This window comes from Pteropus medius, unplaced genomic scaffold (genome assembly GCF_902729225.1).
Source record: "Pteropus medius unplaced genomic scaffold, Ma_sr-lr_union100, whole genome shotgun sequence".
Classification (NCBI taxonomy): Eukaryota; Metazoa; Chordata; class Mammalia; order Chiroptera; family Pteropodidae; genus Pteropus; species Pteropus medius.
The window spans coordinates 440,060-464,143 of record NW_024349226.1 but is presented as its reverse complement, the minus strand read 5'-3'; the positions used below and the strand labels follow the sequence as shown (position 1 = coordinate 464,143).

Below are 24,084 nucleotides of genomic sequence, written 5' to 3'. Positions count from 1 at the left end.
CTTATTATAGATGCGAGAACAGTCACACTGTCTTGAGCTTATGCTCACTACCTTCCCTTGTTCATCTTTTGCAATTAGTATCTGAGTCAGTGCTGTAACCTTTGGTAGGCCTCCTGAGAACTGGGCAAGCAGGGCCCTAGCACCTCGCCCACTGATGACCAGTCACATCACCTTAAGGTACTTTAAAACTCTCCAGAGTCTGTCAAAGAAATGAGCAAGGTCTGTCCCAGCTCCAGGATTCTCCCACCCATTGGTAATTTGGCTGAGTCGGTTGAGGTTTTGTTTGTTCATTCAGCCAGGCTTGTCCTGTGCTTTGCTTGGAGCAGAAACGTTTTTGGGAGTGTGCAAGGAGCCCTTCTCTCCTGAGGACTTTATTTAGAGTTGGGCGGGGGCTGGTACCGCCTTTATCATGCCTCCTATTCCCTTCCCTTGTCTGACCTTCTGCAGCTTCTGGCCTAGGTAAGGGTTTGCTGCTGCTTCTGCAGCTCCCCATACCCAACTTAAAAATGAGTTACAAGGTTAGACTGAGTGGCTGGATCGTAGGCAGATTTATCAGAAACCTTAGCTCAGAAGCAAGCCAAGCACCTGGTTCCTTTGTCCTGGTTGTCCCTATTGGGTGGTCCCAGAAATTTCGGGATTGCACAGCTTCATGTAGCGTAGATGCTGCCTGTTCCTGCCACACCAGGCTTGGCCTTCTGGTAGAGAGATAGTGGGAGTAGTGGATGGCCGTGGACGTGGGACTCAGGCACACCAGAAGTGACTCATGAATTACTCAACTCCTCAGTCAGTCTCCTGGCCTTCTCAAAGATATGACAGTGCCCAGCTGTCATGTGAAGGTCAAAGATTACCTGCCAGGAGCCTTCTGAGTGCTTTCCTGCCTTAGTTCACTTCAGCCCTATGCTGAGAAACAAACAGAGGTGAAGTCTTGTCCAAGATCAAAGAGCTAGTGGATGTGGAGGCAGAGTTAGAACCTAGGCAGCCTGTACCCAGACCTGAGCTCTCTACCTGTGTGCTGTCTTGGATCTGGTATGTTTCTGTTTCAAACTGCAGTGTAGCCATTAGTGGAATGTGAGGTTCATTTATTGATTTATCTCCTACATTTGAAAAACAGAGAAATGGAAAGAAAAAGTACAGCAAAGGTTAAATGTGCCTTCGTGAAACTTTTGAGAGAAATGTAGAGGAGGAGAGGTAAATCAATATCAAAGTGTGAGCGCCACTCCACGAAGGACAGGAGCAGGCGAACTCCGCTTCTGGCCAGAGTCGGTCCACCAGCCCTTAATTGTAAGCAGGGTTTTATTGGAGCACAGGCACACCCATTCGTTGGTATCTTCTGCGAGTGCCTTTTCACTAAACAGCATAGTTGAGTAGTTGGGACATAGACTGCCTGCCAAACCTAAAATTTATTTACTCTCTGGCCCTTTAAAGAAAAAATTTGCTGGCCCCTACACTGGCACAATGTGCCTGGTGTCTGGTGTGTCTGCACAGCAGCTGTTGTTGTCATTTTTGTTCCTGTGGCAGAGGTGGTGCGAGAGAATGGAAGGGCACGCAGGTATGTCCTTTAAGGTTGGCCACAGAGTGACTGGGGCTGTGCTAGTGCCCCTCAGGGACCTGCAGCGGCTCCATCATCCGTGTCCCACTCCTTCCAGTGGATGTGGAGGCCCAAGCCTGGCCTTTTGAAGCTTTAAATTGAAGGGATTTTCATTAGAAGTAAGCAGAGACCCTGGATCGCAGCTACAACATCCTTGCTATGGCCTGACCCAAGGGAACTGGGCTCAGATGAGTGTCACTTGGCTAAATGTCCATTGCAGGTGGCTTGGAGTATTGCCCTGCTCATTTTCCTAACAGACACCAGGGCTTATGTTTCCTTGGGATTCCAGGATGCCATTGCTCAGGGCCCCAGAGCAGGCCAGAGAACTGCAGCCTCAGCAGCAGAGGTGGGCCGCCTCCCTGCGGGTGGGGGCCACTGGAAGCCACCTTCATCCGCTCTGTTGACAAACCGATCGGGCTACCCTCTCGTCAGTCACCCTGCTGCCTATCAGGAAGCTCTCAGTAAACACGCAGCGAATGAGTTTGTGACTGAGGTCAACCCCTCAGTGACCTCATGAGAGTTTTAAGTGATCCATGTTCGTGCCTGGGAAATGGTCCAATGTCTCTGTTGATGAAATTGACAAAGGGCGTGGATAGCTGAGGTTGATTCTACCTTTGTGTAGAATATATCTCGAGCACCTGCCCAGGCTTTGCTAGGCCCTGGGAAACTCGTGGGTGACTGCTAGCCTCTTTTCTCAGCCCACGAGGATCCCACAGATGACCTGGAGTTAACAAATAGTTGTGTACAGATAATTGCTGTTCTTCATAAGGCATTCTTTAGTAGTATATCAACACAAAATCTTAGTCCCAGGTCCAGTGTCTTTTAAGAGGAAAATATTAATATTTTGGTTGAATGGAACCAGATTGATAATTCTGAAAAAATTATAAACAAGAAGTCTTAGTTCACAAGTTAAACGATTAGATTTTCCTCTCTGGGACAATAGAAATGGTGCGTCCTTGGATGTGAACCAGCATCGTTTCGGCTTTAAGCAGTCTGCAGCATGGTTGGAGTCAGAAGGTGGTTAAGAAACTTTGTTGCTGAGAAGCAAGTTTCAGAGGCTGATTGACAGGAGAAACTTGGATCAGAGAGATACTTTTATCAAGCCACTGAGCTGTTTTCAGAACAAGCGGGAGTGGAGGAATAGCTGCTCAGGCAAAGAAAATGACACTTTGACTTAGATTCTTGTTGCGGGCTGAGTTTGCTTCTTGGTCAGCTTCTTCGGTGCTCTGCAGAAATGCTCTGCCTAAATGGTTTGTGTGCTTGGACAAACCCCAGTGTGGATGCTGCATTTCTGGGAGTGAAGCGTTCCTTTTTGTGTTCAGGGGACCTGGAATTTACTTCCCTTGAATCCGTGTTGCTTTTTCTCCTTGGGATGAGTCTCATTTGGCTTTTCACTAGGACTCCTTGGCCCTTTCTGTGCTGCACCTTACTTCCTTAATTTTCCAAATGTCTGGTCAGATTTCTGAATGTTCCAATTCCCCTCATTCAACATCGGAATGACGTTTCTTTGCAAAGGGCTGGGTTTTACTGTGATGAGTTGGTTCTGGGCCAGTTTGGTGCTAAGTGCTTGACTTACGTGGTCTCGGGGAATTGTTCCCACAAGAATCCCATCTATCCCGGAGGTTCCACCACTGTGCCTTCCCTTCACAGTTGAAACTGGGGCACAGTGTTTAAGGAATTTGCTCGATGTCTTAGTACTCCACTTTGGCATTTCTTGGAATACAGTTCCATTTAATCTGTTTTGTGTACGTGGGTCTTATTTTCTCTAACTCAATTATGAATTTCAGGGGAGGAGTTGTCAGGTGGCCTGATTAATAAATTATTCTTTTTCAGATAATTTCTAATTGTCTCAAGGGTGGTGGTTAAGAGCTGAGCCTGGAGTCAGAAAGTCCTGGACTTAGGTTCCAGTTCTGCCGCTTCCTGCTGTGACTCTATGGGCAAAATTTCTTCCCGCCCCTGAGCTTCAGTCTGCTTCTCTGTAAAATGAGCAACTAACGAATCACTACTGTGTAGGTTTGTTAGTGGGTTTCAGTAAGTGGGTTCAGTGAGTGGGTTTCTCGCCTAGTAGAAGTGAGAGCTCAGGTGCCTGACGTGGAAGCTGTTGCTGCAGAGTGTTTGGAATGAATACTTCCTACCGCTCTTAGGCCTTGTAAGACCCTGCGGGACCCAGGTAGGTGTTGTAGTTGAGGAGACCAGGGCTGAGAGAGGGGGCCTTGGTAAGAAGTGATGGCGGCTCTTTACCTGGGACTCCAGCTCTCTGCTAGGAAATTAACTTCTTGAGGACCTTGATACATCACTTCTCACCTTGCCGAGGTTGTCCCCACTCAGGACATCTTTTCTTTTTTAACTCTTTATTATAGAAATTTTCTAACATATTCAAGAGAAAAGAGAATGGTATCATAGGTTGCCATATAGCCGTCACCCAGCTTTAACGGAGATGTACATTCTGCCAGTTTTCGTTCATCTCACTACCTCCCCCATTTCCCTTGCATATTTTGAAGCAGATCACAGATCTCATCCCCTTTCACCTGTAAATTTTTCAGTATGAATCTATAACTTAAAACATTTTTTAAGCATAACCACAAAACGATAATCTTGCCTGACAAAACTGACAACTACTTAATGTCTCAAATACCCAGTCTGGGTTCAGATTTCTCGTTTCCCCCACACTGACTTCTGGTAATGAGTGTGTTCACATCCTGCCACTGGGCAAGCTGTCCTGCTTTTGTTGAAGTGAGGGGTTCAGGGTGTCGGTGGTCAGGCTTCTCTTCCGTGTTGGTCTGTGCTCGCTGCTCGGGTGGTGTCTGTGATGTGAGCATGTTACCGTGGAAGTGGTACGATGTCACAGAGCCAGTTATGACCACAGCTGAGAATTTTGAGGGACGGGGACACAGAGCCCATTTGCTTTTGATTTCTGGTCGATGAACCTAGGTAGTAAGGACACTAAAAACATGTGCAAGACCCAGAGGTTTATTTCAAGAATTTCCTGCCTCTGAAAATCCCTCAGCGAGGTTCTCCTCCCCAGGGCTGCTTCACCGCATCCTAAATTGAGGGAGAGGCTCAGGGCCTTCCCCGGGCACAAGCCCTAGGCCAGTTTTCTCAAGGAAAGGCTCCGTGCCTTCGCTCCTAGTACGGGACTGGCCCACAGGGTTAGACTGGGGGCTCCTGGACTTCAGCATTTAAGCCTGTCCTTAAACATTTGAAGAGGCGGAGCCTCCTTGTAATTTTGTAATTTTGTCCCTAGTTAATGGGTCATTCAGAGCCTACCCAGGCAATTTGTTGAGAGTTTGGGCAGTTAATGATCATAACCCTGACCTTCACATTAACCTAGCCGCCTCTTGTCAAGGGCTCTCATGATCTTCAGGTAACAGCCACTGCTCCCATGAGTTTCCATCTTCTTTGTTGTTTTTTACACGTCTGTCTGTGTCTGTCTCTGTCTCTTCTGGTAAGCCAGGCAGATCCACAAACCCAGGCCTCTTTCGCTTCCATCCAGCTCTCTGGTCTAGAGAATTTCCGTGTTGCCAAGCTTTGCTTTTGTAAGGGGCCTTTGTCCCTTCTCCCTAGGCTATCCTCGTGCTTCCCCTCCCGTTCAGCCACGGGGTTACTTTCAGGTACCACCTAAATTAAAGCCGAGGAAGGGTTGCTGCTGCTTTGTCAGGGTCGTCAGCAGGATTTGTTGGGAGAGGACAGCGCATACGGTTGGGCCAAGAGAAGTGGGACCTTTCTGGCCCCGAAGAGAAGTTGGCTGTAGCTTCTCCTTAGAGAAGACGCTTCCCAGTCGGCATCCAGCCAGTTTTGAGGGTTATGCATGTAGAGGTGCACTCATGCTGGCTGATCGTTAAAACCAGCAGCCACGGTTTGCCTGGGACTTCGTGCCTGCCCCTGTCAAGGGCTTTATCCACATTACCTCCTTTAACCCTCACAAGCCCTTAGGGACTACTACAGTTATCCCATTCCACAGATGAGATAACCAAGGCTGAGGTTATATGCGCTGAGGGCACACCTAGGGAAGAGGCAGCTGGTTGGGTTACTTGGTCTGCAGAAAAAAGCCAGATGCTCTACTCCGTAGGCTGGAACGTGGTAAAAGTACTGCGTTTGCCAGACCCCTGGTATGTGATGAACCTAACATGTGCCCTTCGGAGCTGGCCGAAGAGGCATTCCTCAGAACGGGCCTCCAGAGAGGAGCTGGCTGTCTCCAGCTCTGCGAATGGACGCTTAGATGCCCTGGAGCCTTGGTCCAGGATGCGCCCGGCAGAGCTGACTCTAGGCATTGGCAGTGGCAGGCTGGCCCTGGGCAGCCATCCTGGGGCGCTGCACAGAGAGCGAGGTGGCCGCAGCCCAGGCGATGCCGCAGGGCTTCTGCACGCCGGTCTCGAGAGGGCTTGGCAGGACTGGATGGAAATGATTAGCGCAGTGGGGCATCCCCCACTTTTCTTGGGGGATTATGTCACAGTCTGTTAAGCGTGCTCCCTTGGTACTTAATCCCACTCTGACACGGATTTTGCTGGCAGCTTGTCACGTGGCCGCTGTTTTTGTGGAGACTGCCTCTGTGCGGCCGTGTTGGTGGCCCGCAGGGTTTCCACCCGCTCCCCATTGGCTCTATTTTCTTTCTGTTGAAGAGAGTGAAGAAAATAAACCGCAAATTCATGCAGGGCATGTAGCTAGAACTCTCCAGCGTTAGTGGAGGGCACCCCCTCAGGTGACCAGAGGTTAGCCTGGGCTCCGAGGAGTTTGAGAGCCTGGCGTGACCAGGTGGCACTGAGTATGCCCAGTGGTCAGGTGAGTGTCACCATCTCAGTGTCCCCTCCAGTATCCTGTTCCCCTTCATAAATCGCCAGCCATTTTTAAAATTCTATTTATCTTTCACCACCTCTCAACTGTAAGGAAACAAAGTTTCAAGTACTCACTGTCTATTTTGTAAAAAGTTTTGTAAGAAGTGATACAGCAGATTCTCCCTGAGCCCAGAAGAGCTGGGGCTGTTGTTACAGAGGAGGCAGAGAACCCCTTTTTGGCTGAAAGTCTGTGGTCTGGACCTGCCTTGTTAAGTCTTCTGGAATGAAAGACTTTCTTCCGCAGCCATTCTTGATGGTGGTGAAGGCTTTGGAGTTGTATGGATGGTCTTTGTGGTCCAGCCCCTGGGTGTGAGAGGTAGAGCAGCCTGTGCCTTCGCCCAGGCCACCATGTGTCAGGACGGGGATGGAGACCTCAGCTGACCCTGCGCAAGACTTCTGCCTGTCCTACCCTGGTGTCCCTGCCCAGGAGTGGGCGCAGGTGAGGGAAAGTCGGGGGTGCTGTGTCATGGAGGCTGCCTTGTGGATTGGCTTTCTTGTAATTTGTATCTTTTCCTATGAGGACAGTGTAGACAAAGAAGTGCTCAGGGACCCGGCCGGAGAAGACGCTCAGAAATGTTTGTGGCATCAAGTGGGCAGTGGACGAGCGGCCTTCCCCTCGGTCCCCCGCTTCTCTGATTAGGAAGAACGGGCTTACAGTCCGGAAATAAGTCCATTGCTGGCTTTTTCTTTGTCACCCCCTGACTCTCTGACCTCAACAAGTGCCTTCACCCACCCTCCCTCGTGTTTGCAAAGAGAGGGTTGACGGCATCTCACTGTTCCTCCCACTGATGGCTGCTCCTGGTACCGGGGGAGTCTCTTGCTATTGGCGGTCTTTGGCTTTATTTTTTTTCATCTGGGCTTCTGGAAGCCCAGGCAGTTCCCATCCCACTGCATTCCCTCCGTCCCTGTGCTGGGATTCTGGGTACTTTATGCCCATGTCCCTCTCAGCTTTTTTCTTCCCAGATTGAAGTGTCGAGAGTGACGCCTTTCTTTCTAGCTTTTCTTCACAGAGTACCAGCCTCTCCCTCGGTTGGTTCCTGGGCCTTCCCTGGCTCCTGTCTGTCTGTCTAGTCCCTCTGTCTCTCCCAGTATTTCTCCTGAGCTGTGGCCACCTGGCCAAGCCACAGTGTTCCCATCAGGGACACACGCCGCATTTGTTCCAGGAACCACTCTCTCAGCGTCTTCCACAGCTCCTGGCAGCCATCGACTAACAGCTTCTCCCTCAGGCTGGCGAGCTCACCAAAACCAGTTTCCCCACTCAGGTGGCGTTTGCTTGTACTATGGGCGAGGCCATTCTGGCAGAGTCGCCTCTGTCCCATGAGAGCTTTGCTCCGATCTTGCTCCTCCGGTGGGCTGCACCCACGCCCCTGCGCCGGAAGGTGCCTCACTCGGCAGGAATGCGCCTCCACTGTCTGTTTGGAGTCTTCCCTGTGGGGCCGCCCGGGGCAGCCTGGCCTTTTACAAGGAGGCGGCACGAGGCACACGTCAGTTGCCTCTCTGTGTTGTTTTGTGTCCTGCATTCTGTGTTCGAGAGCTGCCCTTGACCTCTGTTGGGGTGTCCGTGGGGCTGGACCACTTACTTGGGTCTTAAGCCGACCGACCCCTCTGAACTGGGAATGAGAGTTAATAGAAAGGCTTCTCTGGAAGTTCTTGACGTTTGGGGAGCAGCACCAGGGCGGACAAAGGGAGTGACACACGTGAGAGGGCCGTGAAGTAGCCTGGGGGAGGTGGTCAGTTTGCTGTTTTGCCACAAAGCCCGTTAAAGCCCTCCGGGGCCCCAGGCCAGCTTGCCTGCCAGCTTGTTCCCATACCGACTGGAGCAGCTGAGGCCTTTCTGCCTAGATTAGTTCCTTTTGTCATTAGCCTTTTGTGGGGGGGCAGGAGGGGTTCATCACGTTACTGTTTACTTTATCTTCATTCTCTGTTTGGGTTCTAGGTAATTGACAGAGAAGGTATTTTTTACACCTTCACATTTCCATTCTCGCGCATGAGGAACTTTGGGAGCTTTTTAAATTTTTTTAATTAATTTTTTAAAACCAGCTTCTGTACTTGTGAGAACTGTGTCTGTGGGTCTGGCTCAAAAACTGGATTCCTTTTCCCAGCTGTTCTTTTCTTAATCCTGTTTATCCCACACTGCCGCCCCACCCTGTAGACGTTTAGATATTTAGAATGTCCTGTTGGCATCATCTGTCATGTTGGGAGAGTGCTTTTTTTTTTAAAGTGCTGGGGGTTAGGGTGACGTGGGGTAATTGACAAAGATGGGAAGTCTGGGCCGCAGAGCCAGAAGGGATACCCAGAGGTGAGGTGAGTCAGGTGGAAAAGGGGGTCAGCAGCACGGTGGAGCTGACCCTTTCTGCAGGCACTTTGACAGCTGTCGTGTGTGTGAGGCCCTCGAGAGGGGTCTGGGGCCTGGGACCTTTCCCTTTTCTCTGCTGCTCCACCCCCTGCCTCCAGCCCCAGGTCGTGGAACTGATGGAGTGGGTCTGATCTCAGAACCTGGGGACTGGAGCCCGTTCACTAGTGGTTCTTATGGACTTTTGTAAAATACACTCAGTGTCCTCAGGCCTGCCTGCAGATAGGGCCTAGGAATCTGCGGGGCACCCCTGGTTCAGAACCATGGCCCTCTCTCCACTGTCCGCAGCCACCACTGCTAGTGACAGGACACATCTGTAGAGTTGGGGCCGAGCGGGTGACCCCAGGTCACTGTGTGCCACTGCTCTGGGAGGGAGGCTAGTTCGTGTTCCCTGAGAGAAGCAGCGTCTAGGTTCAGGTGAATTTCAGAAGTGCTCTGAAGCTGCGTTTCTTGACTGTAAGACTTCTGGGAACTTCTGTCAAGGCGTTAAGCGTTGTGAATCCCCAAGGTGGGGATTCCCTCGACTCATTTGACCACAGACCGTCGTCACCTTTCTTCTTAGAACTCTAGTCCTAGGGGACACTTTGAGAAATACTCGTCCAGTGGTGTCGGTCCCTATCCCAGCCCCCAGCCAGGTTAGCCGGAGCAGAGACAGCCCTTTGGGGGAGAGGACGAGCAGTGAGATGGGACGCAGTGGCTTCCGTGTCCTTCCCAGGCCTCTCGCGGGGATTACAGGTCTTGTTCACAGCGGCAGGTCCTCCGCTCCTGTCAGCCTTGGCTCTCCCAGAGCCCTTGGAGGTCTCCTGTCAAGCCCGTGTTCATGTTGGCTTTGGGGTTGGTTTGTAGGGAAGATGGTGAGTTGGAAGAAGGTGAACTGGAAGACGATGGGGCCGAGGAGACCCAAGACACCTCTGGAGGGCCTGAGAGGAGCCGGAAAGAAAAGGGGGACAAGCATCACAGCGATTCAGACGAGGAGAAGTCTCACAGGAGACTGAAGCGGAAGCGGAAGAAAGAGCGGGAGAAGGAGAAGAGGAGGTCGAAGAAGAGGAGGAAATCCAAGCACAAGGTACACCTGGGCGGTCACTGGGGCCACCGCCACCTGGTGCAGGCCTGGCTGAGAGCCCCAGGCAGAGCTGGTCTTGTCAGGCCGGAGGGCACTCTTAACAGTGTGGTTTTTTTCCTTCCCCAAATTGGATAAAGACCTTTTTTTATTTTTTTAAAGAGTTGGTATCTCATGCTCCATTACCACTGAATGCCCCTAGGTGAGGTGTTTTGGTAGAGCTCAGAGCCCTCCCGGCACATTCCAGCAGCGCTTGTCCTGGGGCCGCCCCGCGGCGAGATCTCCACGGCCACTTCCTCTTTCTTTGCAGCGCCATGCATCCTCCAGCGATGACTTCTCTGACTTCTCCGATGACTCGGATTTCAGCCCCAGCGAGAAGGGGCACCGCAAGTACCGAGAGTACAGCCCCCCGTACGCGCCGGTGAGTACCGCCGGCCGGCCCGTGTTCACCGAGCGCTCGCCATGTGCCGGGTGTCCGCTTGTGGCGCTTTACATGGATTTTAATCCTGCAAGGTTAGGTATTTTCACACCCATTTTACAGGCAAGGAAAGTGGGCCTCAGAAAACTTCAACCAGGTTACACAGTTTTCCTGTGGACTTGGCAGGACTCCGCAATGTCCCCTGTCCCCAAGAAAGATGCTAATTTGTGCCCACATAACTGTTTTCCATTGTTCAGAAATGACCTTTTGTGGAAAATCTGCAAGAGAGTGAAATGGTTCCGGGAGTAAATTATCACAAATGGATAATTTGAGTGGAGTCAGAAGTTAAATGTTTATCCCATTATAATCTCTGATCTTAAATGTAAATTTAAATTATTTGTTCAGTTTGTCTACTGTTCTTTCCCCCCAGCAAAACTGGTAAGAAAATACATCAACAGAGATTTTCAGGTTTTGATTAAAAATGCTTTTAAAGCTAGTAGCTCTTAAAGATGTCTCACACGTGACTGTGACTTAGCATCATCTATCATTATGGATGCTTTATGGTAAGATGTTACAGTCGACGTTGATCTGCTGAGATAGATTTAGATTTCAAACCTGAGGGAGGCGGGGAAGGAGGGAGGGAATGCCAGGAGCTTCAACTGAGAACTGGGCGTTGAGGCATTTTTAAGATCTGCTGAAGCAGTTGTGTGTATCTACCTATGTTTTGTATTTTCTGTTTTTTGAATAATACTTGTGGATTTTTTGAAAACATTTAATTTTTTAGAAGTTTTCGGTTTATAGAAAATTGAGCAGTTAGTACAGTTTCCTATCCACCTGACCCAATTTCTCCTATTGCTAACATCTTGTTGTAATTGATGAGCCAATATTGACACATCATTGAGTCTATACTTTATATAAAGTTTTTACAGTTCTTTGAGTTTTGATAAATGCATAAAGTTATGTATTCACTGTACACTATCTATAAAATAGTTTTAATTCATTAAGAATCTCTGCTTTACCTACTCATTCCCTCCTTCCCCTCGAGTCCCTAGCAATCACCAGTGTTTTCACAGTCACTATAGTTTTGCCTTTTCTGGGATGTCACAGAGTTGGGCTTATATGGTATGTGGTCTTTTCACATGGGCTTTTTCACTTAGCAATATGCATTTGTGGTTACTCCATGTCTTTTCATGACATCATAGCTCATTTTTTTGAACTGCTGAGTAATAAGTACTTTGTTGTCTAGTTGTACCACAGTTTATCAAGGTGCCTAAAGGCCGTCTGGTTAGGGGCTTCTGTTTGTGTGTCTATGTGTATATTTAACTTCATCCAGTATCTCTTGGCAGTAGCACACTTGGAAAGCAGCATTTAAAATGGCTTTCTAGTTTGGTCGCCAAGAAGGTCATTAATTGAATTCCAAGGCTCCAGGAAAATTTTGACCAAGGAGTACCCTTTTTGCCTACCAGGCCCCCTCCCCAATGAAACTGCACTATAGCCCCAGGGGATACACCCTTTTCTTCCCTCCCCAGTTCTTCAGGGATCATGGGATCTCTATTTCTCAATTTCCTTTCAAGCTGTGGCCCTTTCTGAAGAATAGAAACATCTGGGCCTACTACCCAGATCTCACTGTGGTGGAAGCCAGTCCCCAGAGTGGCTTGGGGCTGGTGTCTCACCCCAGGGAAAACAGAGACCCTCAGACAGAATGTCAGTTCAGCGAGCAGTGGGGATCTTGGTCTGGACCCGAGGCACTGGGGCCGGCTCACCCCCCTCTGCCTGTCAGTCTCACCAGCAGTACCCCCCATCGCACACCACGTCCATGCCCAAGAAGCCCTACTCCAAGATGGACAGCAAAGGCTACGGCATGTACGAAGACTACGAGAATGAGCAGTACGGGGAGTACGAGGGCGACGAGGAAGAGGACATGGGCAAGGAGGACTACGACGACTTCACCAAAGAGCTGAACCAGTACCGGCGCGCCAAGGAGGGCAGCAGCCGGGGTCGAGGTGAGACCCGCAGCTTTTCTGGGGCCTCCGGGCAGACCCGGCGCCGGGGGCCGGGACTGTGGTGCAGAGCAAGACAGGCCTGGTGGATCCTGGTGCTCATGGAGCTTCAAGTCTAAGAGAAACGACAGGCAGTCATTTAGGGCTGAGATACGTACAGAAGCGGGGACAAGGAGCTGTACGCGCCAGCCAGGTCTAGGTGACCAGAATTAGCCACATGAGAAGAAGATGGAGCCAGGCTGGTATGGAGCAGGGAGAAGACCAGCGTGGCTGACGGTTATTTAAATTCACTTCCTGGTCAGCTCTGAGGAGAGAGAAAAGGGACAGCCTCTCTCCCATCTGGGCCAGGGTAGCTGACAGCTGGCCCTTCGAACCCTCAATATCCTCCTCCCCCATCCTCCCAGCTCACGTCACCTGACAAGGTGTAACTGCAGCTCATGGGACTGCCACACCTCTGAACCTTGAACCTGTGGCAGTTAGGAGGATAGTGGGGGAGGGCAGAGCACCAGAGACCCAGCCTGGCCTTTTAGAACCATCTCCTGCCAGTGAGATTTCCCAACCCAAGAGGGCTTCCAGAACCTTCCAGCTCAGCGGTTCTTAGCGGCGCCTAAGGCCTAGCTTGGCGTTCGAGTGGCTGTTCATTCCTTCTTTCTCTCAGCAGCCTTCCTCGGACCACCTCTCTTGGTCAGGCCTTGCTCTCTGGGGAGATTGTACACTAGCCCTGTCCAGTATTGTAATGCAAGCCACCACGTAATTTAAAATCTTCCAGTAGTCACATTAAAAAAGTAAAAAGAAACGGGAGAAATTAATTTAACAGTATATTTCATTAACCTAACGTTCAGAATCTTATTTCAACACGTAATCAAAACAGGTGTGACATTTTGTGTTACACCCCATCTCTCTTTTTTTTCTTTTTTAAAGTGATTCTTTGAAATACAGATGTGCTTTCCACTCACAGCATCTCTTAGTTTGGTCAGCCACGGTTGGGTGCTCAGTAGCCACGTGTGGCTGGTGGCCACTATTGGACAGTGTGGCTTTCGGTGAAGTGCGTGCTCTGTCATTTGTGTTTTTACAGTGTGGAGGCCCCCACATCGGTGCCAGGGGAGTTAGAGGAGCCGTAAAGGCTTCTGGGGTGGGGTGGAGGATGAAATGGTTGACTTCGGGGCAGACAGTGTGTTGACATCTCTCTTCCTGGTGGGGTCTGCTCCCACTCAGGCGCTTATTCTCTGAATCATCGTGCAGGCAGCCGAGGCCGTGGCAGGGGCTACCGGGGCCGAGGAAGCCGAGGCGGGTCTCGGGGCCGAGGCATGGGCAGAGGCGGCCGAGGCAGGGGCAGAGGCTCCATGGGAGACCACCCGGAGGATGAAGACGACTTCTACGAGGATGAGATGGATGTAAGGATTTCTCCAGCCCCCGGGGATGAGGAGATGGCTGGGGGCCGCAAGTGCTGTTGGGTGGCCTCGTAGACCAAGGTAGAAAGAAAGCATCGGGTGGCAGGTTTACGTGTTTGAAAGTGTCCCTTTCACTTTGGAATTGAGAAAAGCTTTATATGATTCAAGTTGAAAAGGTACCAAAGGAGGAGCTGTGAAATCGTGTCTTCCTCTCACTGCCATCTTGACAAATTGGTTCCCATCCCTGGAGGCAAGGTTCCTGAGTGCCCACTAGATGCTCAGGCCTTGAGTCCAGTGCTTGTGGTTCGGCTCCTTGTGCGAACAGACGTGCATGCTCTCGCGGAAGCGAGTTGCCACACTCCCTGTTCTGGCCCTGCCGAGACCTTGCTGTGCGTTCCTTGTCATAGCCGCACAGCTGTCCGTTGTGTACAGAGGCACCCTAACAAATTTGCCTAGGGGTGGGAGCTTTAAGAGTGAAGACTGAGCAGGAAGGATTAAGACCACCCACCACGAGTGGGAGGGCCCCGGTCACTCACCTGCCCTTCCGAGTCTGAAACAGGCAAAGGGAGCAGAATGTATGGTTGGGGACAGTGTTCACTGTTTCCTGCATGACACTTATCTCTTTCTTGGAATTCCAGTATGGAGAAGGTGAGGAGCCAATGGGGGACGAGGATTATGACGACTATTCCAAGGAGCTGAACCAATACCGCCGGTCCAAGGATGGCCGAGGGCGAGGTGGGCAGGGGGCCGAGGAAGTGACCAGTTGGCAGGGCGGCTTCCTGCAGCTGCTGGAGTTGGGTCCTGGCGAAAGGCAGCGGTTAACGGCATTTCTCTCTTCTGCAGGGTTAAGTCGAGGCCGTGGCCGGGGTTCTCGAGGTCGAGGCAAAGGGATGGGCCGGGGCCGTGGTCGAGGTGGGAGCCGAGGAGGGATGAACAAGGGCGGGATGAATGACGATGAAGACTTCTATGACGACGACATGGGCGTGAGTTGCCGCTTTGTTCTGAGCTGATGGTTTGGTCAAGGCCCCTCCTTGGATTTTCTTTTCTTTGATGAGTCATCTTCTGAGGCTCACTCAGTCTCTGCTCCCAGCAGTTGCTCCCTGTAGGGCCGAGCAGCACTGGCCATCTGTATTGGGGTCGTGCTGCCGGCGAGACCTTCTGTTCTCAGAACCACACCTGTGTAGCACGTGCAGTCACCCATAATGAGTCTCCAGTGTTCGGAAGGTTCTAGGTCACCCATCCAGTTAGCCCTGGAGAGTTTTATGGGGAGGCGCGTGCCCCTGCCTCTGGATGTGTTCTGCACATGTGTATGGTGCTTAGGTCTTCAAGACCAGCAGCTCCCCAAGTGCCAGAGCCTTGCTAGTCTGAGGCCAGGTCTCCATACCTCGGGGCTTAGACCCCACATGGCCTCAGTGTCAGATGGAACCTGCTGGCCACTGCTCTTGTTACATGAAGACACTTCTGTCGTCCCCGCCGGCCAGCTCCTATTCTTACATGCCCACCCCGGGCCCTCCCAGCCTCCCATTCAGTCCCCTTTAAACATTCAGCTCTGTTCTTAACAGGATGGTGGTGGAAGCTACAGGAGGAGTGACCATGACAAGCCCCACCAGCAGTCCGACAAGAAAGGCAAAGTCATTTGCAAATACTTCGTGGAGGGTCGGTGCACATGGGTAAGGGGCCAGTCAAAGGACCCAAGGATCTGGAGGAGGGCCGCAACCTTCCAAAAGATACCTGGGCTCCGGGAATGTTCTAGAGGCTGCACTCACTGGGCTCAGTGCTCAGGTGGGGCGGGAGCGACTACCAAGAGATGCCTGTGGGGCCCGAAGACTGAGTTCTCTTCTCAGAGCAACTGAGGGGCAAGAGCGAGATGGCACATCAGGGGGTGGGTTTTGGTTTTGGGGGTGATTTTTTTTGGCTGAAATTTTCAACTAATCCATCTGGCCTCAAACGTGGTATTAAGATTGACGGTAATGCAAAGATGTAACATTCAGGCTAAGTTAATGTTGGAGAGGGACATATTAAGATGTCCATAGAAGAGAGAGAATCAGACTAGCCTTGAACTTCACAGCAGAATTTAATGCCAGAAAATGGACCAATGACCAGAGAATTCTGAAGGAAGCAAGTATAACCCAATGTTAGTTCAACTAGCCAGTTTTTTATTCAGATATAACGTCAGTGGACTGATAATTGGCAGAGAATACCACACTTATTTATATGCTTTAGAAAAAATATGTATTTCAAACAAATGTGCAAGTGTGTATAAAACATTCCTTATTATAGTCACGGTTCATATTATTTTTAGAAACTTGTAATACATCCAAACCAAGGAAAACAAGTATCCGTTCCTAAGAGTGAAGGGAAACAAGTATGAACAGTTTCTGTCTTCAGGTCACCTGGGTGTTGTTTGCATTGTGTTGTTCAGCTGCATCTCCACTGGCTTAAATACATGGACGCTTATTCTTCAGAACGGAGTCTGGGGGTGGGTAGATAGTGCAGGGTGGATGTAGTGGTCAGTGGCACCCAAACTCCTTCCTGCTTTTATTCTGCCATCTTTAAGCATGGGGCTTTTGTCCTCATGGTTGCACAAAGGCTGCTGTGCCTCCTGGCATCACATCTAAGAAGAAAAAAAGAGGTGGATTTTTTTTTAATTGAGGCAGTGTTGTCATCCCTGGGGACTTTTGCTTACATTATGGCCCGGACCTTAAGGGAAGCTGGGAAATGGAGTATTTTTCGCTGGCGCGTTCTTCCCCAAAGCGTGGTTCTGTTAGAAGGAAGGCGCGTGGGACTGGATTCTGGCTGTCGTGCGGCGGACAGTGCAAACTAGATGCGAGAGATGAAAGGAGGAAAGGAAAGAGGAGAAGGAAGAGTTAGAGGCAGCGAAATGCAGTGGCACAGACGAGGGAGGCAGGGCCTGAGGGGTCACACTGTCAGAGAGGTCAAGTTGGCGGGAACCACCCTTTCTCCAGGCCCGCTGGGGTTGTGGGGAGTCGTCTGTCGTCAGCCCCTTTATGCTTCTGCGGGACGGAGTAACACTTCCCTTTGCGGGGGGGTGGGAGTCAGCAGGGGCAGCCGTAGCACCTGACCTTCCTGCTCTTCTCTTCCAGGGAGACCACTGTAACTTTAGCCACGATATCGAGCTACCAAAGAAGCGAGAACTGTGCAAGTTTTACATCACCGGCTTCTGCGCCAGAGCCGAGAACTGCCCCTACATGCACGATATCCTTTGGCACCCACGTCTGACGCGTGGCGGGCCAGAGCTCCTTTCCCCTGTTGGTCACGTCAGCTGACCTGTGCTGTGCTCGCCCTTTCTCCGGGCCAGCGCTGCGTCGGGAGCTTTCTGTGCATCCCCCACCTCGCCGAGCCCTCACCTCTGTCCTGTGGCGGGCCTGCCGCTTGCACTCTGCAGAGGAGTGAACTGAGGCCCGTCACTCTGTGTCCTGCACGTAAACTCTTGAGACTGTCCTGTACCGCTGCCCGTTGTCTTTGAGACACTTCCCATTGGCTGTGTAATCTCGAGCAAATCATTGAACGGCTTTATTCCTATTGAGTGGGGATCTGGGGACACAGCCCCAACACCAGCCTGGTGTGGCAGGAAAAGGCCTCTGGAGCAGGGGTCTTGGGAACCAGGTCTCATCTTGGGTCAGCTTTCAGCCCACTGTGCAGCCTGAGCAAGTCGCTCCGCCTCGCCTCTTTGGCTTCACTTTCCTCATCTCCAAAACGGGGTTGGATTCTGCCCGCGGGTGGGTTCCACGAGGTGAAGCGTTGGCCTTAATTTGCCGTGAACGTGATTTCCCGTGTAAGCTGTACCACACAACTGGGAACTGCATCAATGGTGACGACTGCATGTTCTCCCACGACCCTCTGACCGAGGAGACGAGAGAGCTCTTGGACAAGGTAATGCCCAGGGGTGACGATGCCATGGCTGACGGGACCATTGACTTGGTACTGTGGCCCACCAGGCTGGCCACAGTGCAGAACCAGAATTCCCAGTGGCATTGATCTAGAGGAAATGGACACTGTCCTTTTCTGCAGGGAGCGTTGAGCTCGTCGCCCGTGTGTCTTCTCTCTGGCCGGGGCAGTTCACATTGGGCGGCTGCATGAAAGGAGTGTCGCCTGGTGTGTCTCCAAGCAGCTCCTGTAATTTCTTAGCTGTCCTTTAGGAGAAAGCTCACAGTACGCAGAGCGGAGAGGAGACTTGGATGCGTCATATGTTGATGGAAGGGTCAGGTGTTTCCTGCCAAGTCTTCAGGGTCTGTTACGCAGTAGGAGAAGTACAAGGAAGTGGGAGACTGGTGGGAAACTTCTCCCCTGGGAGGCCAGGCCTTCCTGACTCACCAGCGGACACTTGAAACATCCAGTATCTGCTGTTCTCCCTGAGGAGTCAGTAGGACCTCGTGGGCCCTGAGGCCCTGTTCTCAGCTTCCTGTTACATCTGAGGGAGTGGGTGTGAGAACGTGTCTTCAGATGAAGGTTTTCCTGCCTTCCAGCTCACAAAAGCTTTGAGGAGTTGGCTGTTTTTTAAAAATGGAAAGGATCGAAGTCATCAGTCAGCTTCCCGAATCCACGCCTTGGTGACTGCCCTGTGTAAATGGCTGGCGGAGGGGTTAAGGGGAAGTCCTGCTTGGGCAAAGCGAGAGGACGTCTACTCACTGGCAAACGAGTGGAGGAAGTTGGAAAAAATTCTCACTTGCTGGGCCCTTTGGGGAGCCTGACGCCCCAAGCCTAGGGTTTTGTCAGCAGTAGAGATCTAGCCTGTAAGTTCTTTCACAGGGTAACTAGTGGGAGAAGTCATGGCGGCTTCCTCATTTGAAGACCTGAACGATATCTGACTGAGGACTGCCCCCTGCTGGAGGCTCAGAGTTTGCATTCTAGACTGGTGTCCATAGAAATACATGGGGCCACGTGGTTAATTTTTTTATTTTTATTTTTATTATCCATCTAGTTTTGCAGCACAATTCTAATAAAAGGTTTACTGATAATTGGGCAATTTATATGATGTGGGCAGAGAAATATCAAGAGTGGTTTTAAAGTGGCCAGTCTTATAAATTGAGAGCTATCACATATTTATAAGTATTCTAGTAGCCATACTAACAAAAAGTAAAAAATATAAAATTAATTTTAATGATATATTTCATTTAGCCTGTTGTATCCATGTTCAAAGTATAATTTTAGCGAGTAATGATAAAAATAAGATTTTAGGGGGGGCGGGGGAGTATGCTATGTCTTAAGAATTTGGTACTTATGTTCTCCTTACAGCCACATTTCAAGTACTCAGTAGCCATGCGTGGCCAGTGATCACCACATTGGACAGCATATCTGTAGACACCCTAATAGAGACCCAGAGCAGTCGAGGTGGCACATTGCAGCTTCTGCCCACAGACATTTTGAAAGCATTGGTATCATTCATCCCATACCTAAAATCGCACCTCAGTAAGTTAAAAATGAATGTTGAGCCTAGAAAAACTTCCAGAATTCAATTTGGGTGATCAGAAAGTAAGATGTACAGTAAGCCCTCGGGACGGGCCTGCGCTAAGCCTGGTGCAGGTGTTAGATCAGCCATTTCTGCTTCACTCAGGCGCAGTTGCAGCTGGTCACTTAAGGCCTGGGGTCCAAGCTCTGGCACCTCTGAGGACTGGGCTTTAGCTACCCTCTCCTGAACTGTCTGTTCTTTGTCCTTCCGCTTTGTTTTCCCACTTCTCAGTGACACTCCTGTCTGTCCAGACACTCATTTCCAGCTGTCGACTCTAGGTTGGAAACATGCCTGCCTTTGGGGTTGGCAATGGCTTTATGTGGAAGCAGATGGCCAGGATCTCCTCACCACATTCACCTGCTAGCAGCATTTTGCCCGCTTGCTTTTTCACGTGCTCCTAGTTTAGTTTATATTCACGTACTTGTATATATGTTTTCTTGAACCATTTGGTAGTAAGTTGTCCACATTATGATTCTCTACCCGTAAGTCCTTCGGTTACAGCTTTTTGGTCGTATTTGTCAATGTGTAGTTTGTATCCAGTAGAGTTCCCCGTTTAGTGTACAGTTCTGTGATTTTGGACAGAGTCATAGAGCCACCACAAAATCTAAAAAGAAATTCATTCCATCACCCCAGAAACTTCTCTGTGCCCCATTATAGTCAGTACCTCCCCAGCCTCCAAACCCTGGCAGCCATTGATCTGCTTTTCGTTTCTGTAGTTTGTTTTTTCGAGAATGTCATATCGAGATTTATACAGTATGTACAGCTTTCAAATACACGTCTGTATTTACATAGCTTTTTGAATCTGATTTATTTTTCTCGGCATAATGCGTTTGAGATTTGTCCATGTTGTCGAGAGTCCAGTAGCTCGTAACTGTTACTGAGGGATACTCTACCGTGTGGGTGATCTAAGTTTGTTTGTTCAGCCTTCAGTTGAACATCTGGGTTGTTTCCAGTTTGGGGCATAAACTTAGAATTTTTGACCAACTGATAGGAGCTTCTTTGGCTTGATGGGCCTCGGCCCATACACTTTTGTGTGTCTGCAGGTGTGGCAGTATTTTTGTTGTTGTTGAGGATGCTTTTGACTTGGGCAAAGCCCTGGGATCGCTCTGAGTCAGTCCTGGGAGGGGAGGTTATGGGGCCCAGCAAGGCCCTGCTTGTCTCATCCGATGGGAGGGTCCCAGGAGTGCTGTCCTTGCTGGCGGAGGGGTGCCCCGGAGGTCTGGGAGTAGACGTGCCCCTCGCAGCATCTGTGAGGAAGGACCACGTGGGCGATTGGGATTCAGCTTTTCTGGTGGGAACGCTGTTTTTTCTCATGCGTTTTAACATGTCTCATGTGTCTGGGCTCTAATGCGGCTCAGCCCCTGCTGGGGCAACAGGGAGAATGTTCAGGGAGCCCAGAGGCTCCTGAACAGGCTGACGTCCAGGAAGGCTCACTAAGGACTTGACACACTGCTGGCCCCTGGGTGAGTGGCAGGCAGAAGGTAAACAGTGCGGAGGGCATGCGCGGGGCAGGGCACACAGCATGAGCAGCAGCTGCACCCGGGTTGAGGAACTGAAAGGGGCCAGCTTGCCAGGAGGGAGGGCGTGATCAAGAAGTGATCAGAACGTGAGGGGCAGTGAAGCAGACCAGGTCCATGGCCTGGGGCTGCAGCCGGCTGTAGCCCCCCACTGAGAGTGCCGAAAGACACCCGAGGTTATGGGCTCTCCCCAGCAGGCTGGTCTTGGGCAGAGTTTCTCACACTGCAGTGGGCACATGTTAAAATGTGGTTTCGGTTCAGCAGGTACCCGTATGCTGCTGGTTCACACGCAGAATACCCTGAGTGGCAGCTTGAAGGGATAAATGTTTTTTGCTAATCAGCTTTCCAAGTTTTCTGTCCCCTTTGAGGCCAGAGTCTTCTTGGACCCTGGTGTCCCTGGGTCCAGATACTATTACTGTTCATGAGAGAAAAGCCGAGAACTGCCTTGGTATCCACCAGGAGGTCCTGCCTCCATCCCCTGTACCCCCTGCCTCCCTGGGTACGGGAGCAGGAGGTATTGTCTCAAGCAGTGCTGAGGCTGAGATGCCAGGGGCGTGGGGCGTCTCAGTGTCGAGACCCACATTAGGGTCCACAAAGGCATCTGTGCTAAGGTCTCCAATGCGTCCCGGGCCCAGGTTCAATGATCCGCTAGGGGGAAACCCCAGACCAAGCACGTAGTCATCGCGGCTGAGGTTTACTACAGGGAAAGGACAGAACAGAATCAGCAAAGGGAAAGGCTGTAGGGGGCGGGGGCGAGGCACAAAGGCCAGGAAAACAGGCTCCAGCTTCCAAGGGTCCCCTCCCTGTAGAGTCACACAGGACATGCTTAACTCCTCAAGTTGTAAGGACACACGTGGAATGATGTCTCCCAGGGATGCACTTCAGAGACTTGGAGCCCAGGGTTTTTATCAGAGGTTGGTCATGTGGGCAGCCTCTGCCTAGTACACACCAAAACTCCCAGAAGGAAGGCAAGTGTTCAGCAGAAACCACACTGTTTGTATAAACCGTTTAGGCAAAGGGAGCCCCTCTTGTCAGGGAATGCTGAGAACCTTCCCGAAATCCAGGTTCCCAGACACCAGCCAGAGGTCAACATTGGAAGGCCCTCCAAGGAGAGCATGGAGGCTGCTCTGTTTTCTGCACAGGCTCCTAACTGGTGAGACGGTCTGTGTAAATCCAGACTTTGAAATTGTCCATGTACCCTCCATCAGGCCCTGTGCCTCTCGGGGGGTGCATCGGCGCATAAAACAGTCGTGAGTCAGGAATCAGCAAGGTCACAGCGAAACGTAATGGTGTAAAGTTTGGGTCGTGCTTTGAGGGAGCTGCTGGTGTTTGAGCGGTGAATGCAGGACACTGGGACAGTCGCTCTGAATTGACTTAATAAGAGACCCTGACAATTGGGCGTCACGAAGCCACACAGTTGGGATGAGAGGGGAAGACAAACACCTGGGAGAAGTCTCGTCCAGGCCAGGGCCCTGCAGCAGGGAGCACTCGGCCATCAGCACACCGAGACGGGGCACCACGGGAGGAAGTGAGGCCTCCAGGGCACTGCGCAGCCCTCCTGACCTCAGGTCCTGTGCGTCACTGTTAGGAGAGGGTTTCGCTGCAAGTGTGAGGTCCAAACAGGACAGTGGAATGTTAGCCACAGACTAGGTGACACATGCCATCACATGGATGAACCTCAAAAGCATCATGCGAAGTGACGAGCTAGACACAAAAGGCCTCATGTTACAGGATCCCGTGTGTACGAAATGTCCAGAAGAGGGGAATCTGTAGAGACGGGAAGCAGACTGGGGGTTGCTGGGGACGGGGCAGGGGATGAGCGACTGCTCGTGGGCATGGGGTTTGTTTTGGGTGACGGCTGAGTTCTGGAACTAGGCCGGTGGTGGTTGGACAGCGTCGTAAATGCATCTAACACCGTGGAGTTGTACGCTTTGACATGGCGAAATGGTACGTTTTATATAACGTACTGCGTTTTATATAATGCGGGACAGGAGTGGCTTCCCCTGCTCTCTGGCTGCTGTGGATGCGGCCGTGGTGTGGGGTGACAATTTTTGTGCCAAAGAGGCTGCGTGGTCATTGGCCTTATGCTGTAAGGGCCTCGGGGCCCTTGCGACTTAGAGTTTTCCTCAGTAAGTTCAGCATTCAGCACTGGAGGAGTCCGTCCATCCTGGCCCCATCCTCTTCTGACTGTCACTCCCTTTCGTCCTTCCCACCCACAGATGTTAGCTGATGACGCGGAAGCGGGCGCCGAGGACGAGAAGGAAGTTGAGGAACTGAAGAAGCAGGGCATCAACCCCCTGCCCAAACCACCCCCGGGCGTGGGCCTCCTGCCCACCCCGCCCCGGCCCCCCGGCCCCCCGGCCCCGACCTCTCCAAACAGCAGGCTCCATGCAGGGTTGCCTCCACCCCTGGCTTCTACCCCCGTCACTGGCTCCCCCTCAAGAGATGCCATGCCAGGCGTGACTCCAGCCGCTGTCCCCACAGCAGCTGCAGCAGCAGCAGGACATGTATAACAAGAAGATCCCCTCTTTGTTTGAGATCGTGGTCCGGCCCACGGGACAGCTGGCTGAGAAGCTGGGCGTGAGGTGCGTGCTGGGGGCTTGCCACTGTGAGCCTCGCCAGGCCAGCGTCCTGCCTCTCTCAGCTGTTGGAGGCCTGGTCTGAGGCCCCCATCGCTCACCATGGGGAGGCCCCATGTCCCCTTGGGAGTGTGGCCACCACCCTTCCTCCGCAGCGCTGCTCAAGTACCATTTTCTCTTCCTCCTAGGTTTCCTGGACCCGGAGGACCCCCAGGGCCGATGGGCCCCGGGCCCAACATGGGACCCCCGGGGCCAATGGGGGGTCCGATGCATCCCGACATGCATCCGGACATGCACCCGGAAATGCACCCTGACATGCATCCGGACATGCACCCTGACATGCCGATGGGCCCTGGCATGAACCCTGGCCCACCCATGGGACCCGGTGGACCCCCAATGATGCCCTACGGTCCTGGGGACTCCCCACATTCTGGAATGATGCCCCCCATCCCACCAGCCCAGAACTTCTATGAAAACTTTTACCAGCAGCAGGAAGGCATGGAGGTGGAGCCGGGACTCATGGGGGACGCAGGTACGCAGGGTCTGCTGGGCCAGGCGGGTCTCTGGGGTTGCACAGTGGGACGTGGTGGTTTCCCTGATGTGAGTCTTTGAAAGCATGATGCCAACTCCATCTCTGTCTTGAGTGGTTGAACGTTTTCTGTGATAACGGGAGTCACTATGCTGTGGAGGTCAAAAGGAGTTGTATGATTGTTCTCACTGTAATTTTAGTTTCTTAGACATTTTGCTTGCCGTGCCCAGACTTGAGAGCGTGGGGTCTTAGAGGGGCAGGTGTGGAGTGGTGTTGAGCTAAGAGGCTGCTGTGTCCTCACCAAAGCAGCCTCCTTTCAGATGGTTCTTGGCTTGGGGCTACTCTGA

General features: G+C 51.5%; 1 protein-coding gene across 1 annotated transcript in view; it reads left to right on the top strand.

Moving 5' to 3' along the window:
- The window catches only part of ZC3H4 (zinc finger CCCH-type containing 4), a 38,564-nt gene that overhangs the window by 5,099 nt on the left and 9,381 nt on the right, over nt 1-24,084 (top strand). The window contains 9 exon segments of the mRNA XM_039881667.1: nt 9,620-9,839; nt 10,144-10,254; nt 12,032-12,254; nt 13,494-13,645; nt 14,281-14,377; nt 14,486-14,625; nt 15,205-15,312; nt 16,747-16,858; nt 17,427-17,536. Of these exon segments, the coding sequence (XP_039737601.1) occupies nt 9,620-9,839; nt 10,144-10,254; nt 12,032-12,254; nt 13,494-13,645; nt 14,281-14,377; nt 14,486-14,625; nt 15,205-15,312; nt 16,747-16,858; nt 17,427-17,536 (1,273 nt within the window).